The 10,719-nt window shown below is 35.8% G+C and overlaps 1 protein-coding gene across 1 annotated transcript; it reads left to right on the forward strand.

Annotated features, from left to right (window-relative positions):
• Positions 1–7,197: 7,197 nt before the first annotated feature.
• Positions 7,198–9,934, forward strand: LOC115927779. Its single transcript, XM_030994054.1, has 2 exons — positions 7,198–7,287; positions 8,096–9,934. The coding sequence occupies exon 2, from the start codon at positions 8,114–8,116 to the stop codon at positions 9,932–9,934; it is 1,821 nt and encodes a 606-aa protein (XP_030849914.1). The 5' UTR covers positions 7,198–7,287; positions 8,096–8,113.
• Positions 9,935–10,719: the final 785 nt, after the last annotated feature.

Below are 10,719 nucleotides of genomic sequence, written 5' to 3' on the forward strand. Positions count from 1 at the left end.
CATATGATATGGCTATCATCACTAGCATCCCCTTAATTACATGCAGATCCCAATACGGGTGTTATAACAAATATCTAGATTAGCAATGATTATATGATATACAGGATAAGAAATTGTCACATTAAAAAACAATGTCTATATTTCAAAGAAAAGTATAGCAATACATGAACTTGCATAAGTTCAATTACAATAACCATAACAAGGTTCAAGCCAGGTTTGTGCAATGAATTAAAGAATACAAAAAGGAAGAGAATATACAAAGATGCAATAATGGAATTCAAAACATAGTGACTCTAGTAAAAAAAAATATACCACTGTTAATAAAATGCTATAACAGCGCAATACGATGCAGAGTTTCCTTATCTGTCAAAAGACTAATCACGTGAAATATGCTTATAACGGTTCTAGGACACCTACCCCTGGACATCCAACCCCGGATAACTACCCCCAGTCAACTACCCCCGGACAACTACCCCCTAGGATAGTTATCCGGGGGTAGTTGTCCTAGAGGAGGGTTGTCGTAGGGGGTAGTTGTCTGGGGATAGTTCTCCTGGGGGTAGTTGTCCGGGGGTAGTTGTCCTAGGGGTAGTTGTCCTAGGGGTTAGTTGTCTGGGCGGTAGTTGTCCGAGGGGTAGTTGTCCCGGGGGGAGGGGGGGGGGGGAGTCGTCCTAGGGGGTTGTTGTGCTAGGGGGTAGTTGGCCTAGGGGGTAGTTGACTGGGGGTGGTTATCCGGGGGTGGATGTCCAGGGGGTATGTGTCCGGATACGGCTCATAACATATATTAATGCGTGCATTATACCAAGATTAAAGAAGATTCAAATTTAGACATTTTTCATTTTCCTCTGTTACATATTGATTAAGGTCATTTGAGGGAAAAAAATTGTTGCAGAGTCTTCCTATTTATCCATAAACTATTCACATCACACATGCTTAGACATAATATTCTTCTCTCTCTCTATCTTTCGTATATTCCCTGATCAACTTTTTCTTTCTTTTTTCTTCTTCCTTCTATTCCTCTTTCTAGTTCCGTCTTTCTCCCTCTCTCTTTCTCTCTCTCTCTCCCTACTTTTTTGGTGACACAGAAGGCTTTTAATTTTTTTAAATATTTGTAATATATCTGTATATTAACGTAATGTTTGTAATATATTTAGATTTTGATGTAATATTTGATTCTCATTTTGCATGATTTATAGTCGTACGTTTTAGTCATTCATATTTTGTTCGTTTATTGTGTTGTATATTGACTTTGTAAATTGAATAATTTCAGCTTCCCAGCTGCATGTTCTTTTATTTCAATAAACCGAATCAAATATTCAAATATATAACATTTACATGTAAATAGCTGCATTATATAAGGAGTATTTGTAAGATTCAATTTGTTTCTTGATCTTGTTCTTTTTAATTTTGCTATTATGAGACATGTTTATCTATATCTTTATTGACCATATCATACAACAATGAAAGATAATTTACCCCTGTATTAAGAGACTATACATGTATATAATCCGTTTAGAGCCAGAAGGGAGAAAACTAAATGTACTAAGTTTACTGCCTGCCTGTATGGCTCCACAAACACAACATGTACACTAAACACGCTCATTGATATGTACATGTATATACATAGCTGCATTACACTCAGTACATGTACATGTATATTCGTTTGAAAGTTTCAAATGAAATGATTGTTTTCCAGCTAAAGAAACCAAAACACATGTATTTTATAGTCATGAGTAAACAAGATATTCTTTTCTGATATTTATGGAGAAAATAATGAAAAGGACAAACATTTTCTACCAATCCTACTACTGAGAAAAACTTAAACGGTATATTCGTTTTTTCTGGTCAATATCTAACGCACTGGTAAACGTATTATGCTATAAGTTGCATGGCATTGTAATGTATCATACAGCATTTTTTCTTCTTCTCTGATATGCTAAATGCATGTAAACATGTAAATAAATGTAGTTGTATAATACCAAGTATTTGTAAGATTCAACTTGTTTGTTTTATTGTTTTTTGTATATGATACTTTTGGTTATATATATTTTGTTGATAGAAGTGATGCTAAAATAAGTTGCAGAGTTCTGTCAAGATCGGCTAACATACTCTCAACATGTAAATAGCTGTATACTGAGTTTCTTGATTGATTCAATTTGTTGACTTTTTATTTTGCTATGAGATATGTTGATATATCTATTCAAAAAATATATGTCATAGAATGAATAAAATAACAATTAAATTTACAATTAAGAAAACAAATATATTATCATTTTTTGAATGGTATAAAGCAGCAAAATACCCAGTATTTGTAAGATTTACACGTTTTTTTTAAAAACTTTGGTATGAGACAGTTAAATCCTTGATTTGTAATCTTTTGCCAGGACAAACGATATAACATTGGAATGAGTTGCAATCTTGTTTCCTAACACACTCTCAACATGTAAATAGCTGTATAAACAAAGTTGTTGCATCATTCGGTTTTGCTGATTTTTCATTTTGCTATGAGAAAAGTTGATATATGTATCAAAGAATTATATTCATGAGAACAAATAAATGTTGTGGAACAATGAAACAGGTTCCAAAGTCTCGTTATATATAAGGAAATGATTTACGCTTCAGGTATGCTCATGATATGTACATAGCAGCTTAATACCCAGTATTTGTAAGTTTGAACTTTGTTGGTTAAATGTTTTTCTATAACATATGTCAATCTTTGATTAGGAGTTTGACTGCAGAGATGGTCTAACAATAAAATAATACTAAAATAGTACTAAGCTGGAAGAGTTATTAAATATACTTTAATTGTTAGCCTATGTTATGTTTAACTCATTCATTTAGTTATTAATATAAATATTTATTGAATTTATGTAAATTAAAACCTCGCTTGAGGATAAGAGAAATAAAAGGAAAACAAATCCACATGCTTTTTTTATTATCCAACTTATGACATGTATATAACTGCTTTACACTAAATTTGTGTAACATTCAATTTGTTGATTTACCATTTTGCTATGTAACTTGTTAATATCTATGATCCTACAAGCATATTTGATAGATTAAATAATATAACAATTATAAAGGTTGCATAGTCTCCTTAACTATCAAGAAATTATTCACATGAAAAGTATGCTCATGATTATGTTTGTATAACTGCATGATACCCATTTTTTGTAAAAATAACCTTGTTGATTTTTAAATTGCACATTTTTGTTGTGTTTCCTGTAACTATACGTTTTTCGACAAGTTTGTTTGATAGAATGAATAATATAGCAATTAAATACGTTGCAAAGACTCGGTTTATATCAAGAAGTATTTACATTGGAAGTTAACTCATGATATGTACATAGCTTTGTAATACCCAGTATTCGCAAGACCTTTTGTTTTATAATTTTGCTATGAGAAATATTCATCTTTGCCATATTTTGATAGAAGAGATGCTAAAATAATGACAAATTACACGGTGTTTTCCATCTCACTCACACACGATATGTAGATGTCTGCATTATACTTTATTCAAATCCCTGTGAAACTACTTGTAATAACTAAATCTCCTTAGTCAGTTTAATTGTTTTGTTTGATTTATTGTGTATTATTTTCCTTCATCTTTTTGTCTTCTATAGGGGATGAGTAGTTTTCTGTTATTCCGTGGAATATAGGCCTACAATACAAATTGTGTATTATTGCTTGAGTTTATTTCTTGTTTGTTTATTTTGTATATTTTGTTTGTTATAATTATTTTGATGTGTAGAAGATTAATTCAAATGAACATGCTATACAATGAAAAAAGTTACACAGTTGTGTTATCTATCAGGAGACCATGGCCATCGATATTACACAGTCATGAAAATAGCTGTAGCACAGAGTATTAAAGTATGACGTCATAATGGCTAAGTTGTCAAGGTTTCTGGTTCGAAACAATGTTGTGCTCAACAGTGGTGTGGTGATCACCCAAGCACCAAACACTGAATTTGCCCTGCTCCAGCAGGAAGCTCGAATGATTTCACGTTGAACCTCATGCGCATGCTCTGACTGTTGTTTAGAATCGGTAACTTCACGACAAGCGAATATGACGTAAGCAATTCGGTATTCTTTACTGAGTACTATTGGAAACAATGGAAATCCATATTTAAAAGATGATTATGAAAAGGCGCTGTCAATCTTTACCCAGAATACAGTAAACCGAAATGATCGTGTACAAATGTTTTTGTGAACAAAATAACAACACCTTTTCACATGTTTGCCTTGACATCTCATTTTGGGGTTATTTGAAAAGACTTAATCAGTTTGACATTACCAAATGTGGAATAAAACAAATTGTAAAAATTGTGAAAACTTAGCAGATGAATATACTTCTTGTATTGTGAAGTCATCAAGCAATTTACCATTGGTAATAAACATCTTTGTCATTTGCAAATTGGCTTTATGCTTGAAACATGTCGTAAACATCTAAATGGTCGTCATTTTAGCTATTCAGCAGAGATTAAAAATATAAAGACACTTGGAAGAGAAATTGAATGAAAAATAAGTTTCAAAGTTATGGGTTTGGTACAATATTGTTAAAGGGTTGGGGGAATCGACGGTTGATATCGGGAAAGAAGTGAATAGCAGAGAGAGGGGGAAAGAAGGAGAGAAAGGAACTACGAGAGAGAGAGAGAGAGAGAGAGATGAAGAGAGAAAGAGATGGGGAAGAGAGAGGGAGAGATTGAGAGAGAGAGAAGGAGAAATAGATAAAGCAATAGAGGGGGAGGAGAGAGAGAGGAAAAGATGGAAAGAGAGAGATTGGTGATGATAAGTAAAATATAGAAAAGGGTAGAGGGATAAAGGGGATAGAGAAGGAAAGAGACATGAAGACAGGGGGGAGTTAAAGATGAATAATCATAATAAGAACAGTGTTTATGTAGAATGGATGCAGCCAATGAGAAGGCAACAGTGAAAAGGGGGAGAAGGAAAGGGGGTGCGCAACATGTACTTGGGTACATGCCATTCAGCTAAATGATCATACATGTAATTATCAAGATTCGTTATAGTGAGAACTTGACTTGAAAACCGAATACTCAAGGAACACTAGTGCAAGACATGAAATCACATAAAAACACTACACACAACGCCAGTGAAAGAAAGAGAAAGATTGATTCACCAAACCAGTTTGTTATGCTTTCAGGATCTTTCTTACCCTTATAAAAACATTGATCTATTTACTCTTCCCTTTCTACCTTGGATAGTGTTTTTTTCTTTGCATCTGGGTAATAATTTGTATGAAGGGTTTCGAACTGAAATACATTGTGTGTTTGGGGGACAATTACTTTTTTTCTCTCTCTTCTTGCCATATTATCGCACTGTATGCATGCATGCATGAGTGAAAAATGCCATACATTTGTGGGCGAATTTTTGTCAAGCGAGCATTAGTTTGACATGGGATGGCACACAACTAGACACCGTCTTGATTTGCACCTAATACACCTATCACAGGAGGTTAGATGAATTGCTCTTTTTGAGACAGTATCAATTATAAAAGGAGCATCTAGATGAACAACTTTCTTTCTGACTTCACAAAGGATAATATCGCAAAACACCGGTAATTAAGGTAAGCTGTACATTGTATGTAGGTCATTCTGCTGTGAACAAGTTCGGTGTCCTAAAAGGATTAAGTGGATGAACAAAATAAGTAATTAAACAATAAAAGGAGAAACAGGTGTGTGCGTGTGGGATTGGGTATGTTTGTCTTAATATCTGGAGGAAGAAAGATGAGAATTCATAGTATAAATCCACTCATATTTAACATTTTCGGATAGATTACATGAAAAGAAATGTGATCGTTATCTTCTTCTGTATTCGGGTAGCACCCGAATATAACTTAATTCATTGTATTCTATAAAGAAATGAAATTTATGCTATAACAAACTGCCTTTTCCACTTGTATGCTTTACTTCTCGCAAAATTGGTCAAAATCAAAAGGAATCCTGGCAACGAGATGAGTGAATAGCATGTTTTAATCGCTTGCTCACGATATTTGGAATCTAGAAAGTATATTTTTCGGGTGCGAGGCTTTCACACGAAAATGTGCCTATACGTTTACGTGTACGAGGGATGGAAAACAAATATTGTGATGAATTTTTGATTTTGATATGGTGACTTGAAACAAAGAAACATATACACTAGGAAAGAAAATTCGATGGAAAAGAAATTTCATGTTGTTGGTTTGTGGCAATATTTGTAACGGGGAGAGGTGTATTAAAAAGGATATTGTGAAAGAAAGCGATACGTGGGAGATAGCGCAGAAGAGAGAGAGAGAGGGGAAGAAGGAGGGAGAGAGAGGGAGAGAAAGAGGGAAGGAGGGAGAAAATGGGGAAGAAAGGAATGAATAGAGAAAAAAAAAGAAGCAGAAGGAGAGAGAGAAGGAGGAGATGAGAAAGTGGATATAGAAGGAAAGAGAGAAGGGGAGAAAAAAAGTCAAAGGAAAACTAATAACAGATAAGTACCATTGGTCAAGCTAATGAGGGGGCACCAGTGAAATGAGGGAGAAAAGAGAGGGGGCGCAATAGGCACTTAGGGTACATGCCATTAAGCTCAAATTTGTAGCTGAATCAAAAAGATACTGTACTTTAGATTATGATCCAGATTCTCTCCTGTCACTTTGTCTTCAGCAGTTTGTTTAAAGTTTCATGATATTCCCCTTTTGAAGACATTGATCTAATGACTTCATTCCTTCTACCTAAGATAGAATAGTGATACAAAGTCATGTGACCGATATATAAGTCTGAAAAACTTTGTCTAGCTACAGCTGCTTATCTGCTAGTTCTTCCTTTTTTTTGTGTGTATGGGGGGGGGGTGGTGGATTAGCATTCTGCCCCCCCCCCCCCCATATTGAGATCACGAGGAATGTGAATGCATTTATCTTTTTTAAACTTTTTATGATTCATATTCATATTAATCTATTCACAAAGAGCAACGGAGCATATCTTTTGTCAACGCTCATACAGTGTGTATTTGGACAATTACTTGTTTCTTTACTTGCCATATTCATGCACTGTATGCATGCATGAGTAAACAAAATGCCGATAAATGTGTGTGCAAATGTTTGCTAAGTGAGCATCAGTTTGACGTGGGATGGCATACAACTATACGCCATCTTGATTCGCACCTAATATACATCTTAAAAAAGGGTTTTAAAAATATTTGTTCTCCTTCAGACTGTATCAATTATAAAAGGAGCATCTAGATGAACAACTTTCTTTGTCAGAGACATCACATTACAAAGGTTAAAATCGCAAGAAATCGGTCAATAAGGTGAGCTGTACTGTCTGATTTTGGTTTTCAAAGAATTGATCAAAATCTGCATGTGAGGTGGGTCACATTTGTCTTAACATCTTAACAAAGTTTTTTTTTGTTTACCCCTCGTTTGCTTTACTTCACGCAAACTGATAAATCAGGATGATTCCTGGCAGCGAGATGACTGAATTATATTGTTTCGCCTTACTCGCCATATTTGGGATCCGGATAGTATATTTTCAGGCGAGAGGCCCTAACACGACTCTCACACGAAAATGTGCCGACAAGCATGTTCAATATATTCACATGATAGACACTTAAGCCTGAAAGAAACTATCAATATCACTTAAATTCCATATGATTTGCTCTCAGTGCATTTGTTAACTTTAAATTTGTATATTGGTCGTTGCAGATTCAAGATCATACAATTGTTTGGATAAATGAATGGAAAAAAGTTGTAGGTGACGTTTTTATATCAATTTCAAAGCAATTTCACCGAAGGAAGTACACTGTCTACCATTAATATTATTTTGATTTTAAATGTGCATAGGCCTAAGTAAATCTTACTATAAATGGAGGTCATTGTAATAAATTTATTATATTCTCTTCCTCTCGCTCGGTCTCTCCATTCCTCCCTCTTTCTCTCTCCTTCATTCCTCTGTCCCTCTATATCCCTTCCCGCCGGGCCTCCCCCTCTGTATTTCCCTTCCCCATCCATCCTAACCCTTCCACCTCTCTCTCTCTCTCTCTCTATCCCTCTTTTTTTTTCCTCTCTCTCTCTCTCTCTCTCTATCTCATCTCTCTTGATAAATTGTTCATTCTACAGGTCAATACTCCGATTAGTATGGCGGCGAACTTCAGCTCTGCAGAAGACATCTGTGAAGGAGAGAACTGTGAGGCAATCACAGATGTGACGTACTACGTGAAGGAAAAGAGGAGGCTGTGCGATGATTGCGCCTCCAAAGGGGGATGCGTCAAAAAAGCAAGAAAATGTGGGTCCAATCTTTATTGTGAGAAGCATGATGAAGAAATCAAACTGTATTGCAAAACACATCGCCTAGCACTGTGTTATTCATGCGCACATATAGATCATCATGATCAGTGTTGCGTGCGACAGGATATAGAGGGCGTGATCAAGGAAAGTACAGCGAGACTAATGACTCTAAAAGAAAAGGTAAAGGACAAATTAAAGCTTTGTCGAGTTTATGGAGATCAGATTCGCCAGTGTAAGACAGACACCAACACCCATCTAAAAGCTCTGAAAGATGAAGTTGATTCTGTATTCAATGAGGCGATCCAAACTGACAAAGACAAAGAGAAGGAAGATGCTGCAAAAATCAACCAGGAGATTGATGAGAAGAATCAACAACTTCAAGAGGAGATTCTGAAAGTCAACGAAAAGATTGGAAAGAACGATGAGGAGAGAGAAAAACTACTTGAACTCAACCGTACAAATGCAGAGAAAAGACGAAAACCCATCGACAAAAAACAGCATGGTCTTCAAACAGACATTCAAAACATCGCTGAAGAGAAAGAGAGAAAGATTGGTGAGTTGGAGATTGCATGGCAAGATGACACAAAAACCACAGAGAATATAATAAAGACACTTGACAAAGTACTCGAAGATGATACAAATATTGTCAAAGATGGGCATCATGTAAATACATCAGTGAGTGATGAAGTAAAGAAGCCACTGAATGAGGGTGAGGTGAAACAAATCACTGGTATCATATCGGGTGTGAGGTTTGTGAAGGGTGCTGGGAGAGAGAAGTATGATGGGAGGATTGATGGGTATGATGGGGAATGGAAGCTCATTGATACAATCAATGTCAGTGTTAAAATCACAGTCCCGTGCATTGTAGGATGCATAGATGAATGCAAAGTGATTACCACAGATAGACTATTAGGTAGCCGACATACATATATGTTAAATATAAACACTAAACATACTCTTAGAGTGATAACCGGTAGTGATACATCATGGGTTACCTCCTGTGCAATGCTGTATGATGACAAGGTAGTATGCGGTAAATACATTAAATGGTGTACAGGGGACAGTTTGACTGGATGCATCAGTGTGTATGACAGACAATGGAAGCACATCAATGACGTCACAATACCAAGAAACACAACGCGTAATTACGCATTGGTGTATGTAGCTGTTGACCAGGATGGGATGATCATCGCTGCTGAGAGAGGTCAGTCTAAGATATACGTCATCAACCCAGCTGATGGTAAGATCATGAATACCATCACGTGTAAAGAGAATATGGCGATACGTGCTGTACAATCATCAGGTCACACCATCGCTCGACCCTCACCACCAGATCACAGCGTGTTCATCATCGACAGGCAGGGTGCTCAAAGGGAAATCCCCCACAGTGATGTAATCCTGAAAGCCTGCATCGATCCTATGACAGACGACCTCTACGTCGTGACATCAGATGATGAGTGCAAGACGTGTGTGATTGATCAGGTGATGAGTGGGGGTGACATGAAGAAGGTAAGAGTAGCATCCTTCCCTCTATCAACTAGTCTGGGCTCACAGAATGACAGGCTGTCTCAAATTATATCATCTCGCGTGGTGATGACGTCATCAGGGAAACTGATTGTTAGCGATGGCCGAGAGAACATTCTCGTATTCAAAAACAGATTCACCCTCTAAATCGAATCCTCTTTGATTTCACTTTTCCATGTCCACTACGTATACACATGTATGTACATGAACATATGATATTGCTATCTTCACTAGCATCAAACTAATAACATATATATATATCGATATGAGCGTTACAACATGTGCCTAGATTATACATGTCTGATTATATAATATACAGGATCATGTATTGTCAGGTATTGAACTTGTGTCAATTTTTTTTTTTAAAGAAACGTATAGCAATACACTAATTTGCACAAGTACAATTACAATAACAATAACCAGGTCAATGAACTTGTTCAGGTTTAAGCCAGGTTTGTGACATGATTTATAAATTACAAGACACAAGAGAAAACATGAAGATGAAATAATGGAATTCAAATCATTGTGGATTTAGGAAGAAGAAAAAAAACGCTATTGATAAAATGTACAATAAAATGCGATGCATTGTTCCTTATCTGTCAACTGATTCATCACCTGACATGAGTTTATAACATCTGTTAATTCGTGCATTATTCACGATCAAAGAAGATTCAAATGTATACATTTTTGTAATTCCTCTGTTACATGTTGATCTAGGTCATTAGAGAAAATGAAATTTATGACTGTTTCAAGTGTTCTGCTAAGGGCAGTCCACACAGGAGAGCCCTCTTTAGTTCAATACCTTTCTATCTCTAGCCTTCTTCTTCATTATGTCATATGATCTGTCACCTGTCAACTTAGAATGGGATAAAATTAATGTTATCCTGTTAACAAAAATAATTGCACAGTCTGTCTATCTATCAAGAAACTAT

This window comes from Strongylocentrotus purpuratus, unplaced genomic scaffold, assembly GCF_000002235.5.
Source record: "Strongylocentrotus purpuratus isolate Spur 01 unplaced genomic scaffold, Spur_5.0 spur5_scaffold_20, whole genome shotgun sequence".
In the NCBI taxonomy this organism is placed as follows: Eukaryota; Metazoa; Echinodermata; class Echinoidea; order Camarodonta; family Strongylocentrotidae; genus Strongylocentrotus; species Strongylocentrotus purpuratus.

Bases quoted from the DNA above. Each gene is read 5' to 3' on its own strand.
- LOC115927779 (XM_030994054.1), top strand. From the start codon at position 8,114: ATGGCGGCGAACTTCAGCTCTGCAGAAGACATCTGTGAAGGAGAGAAC.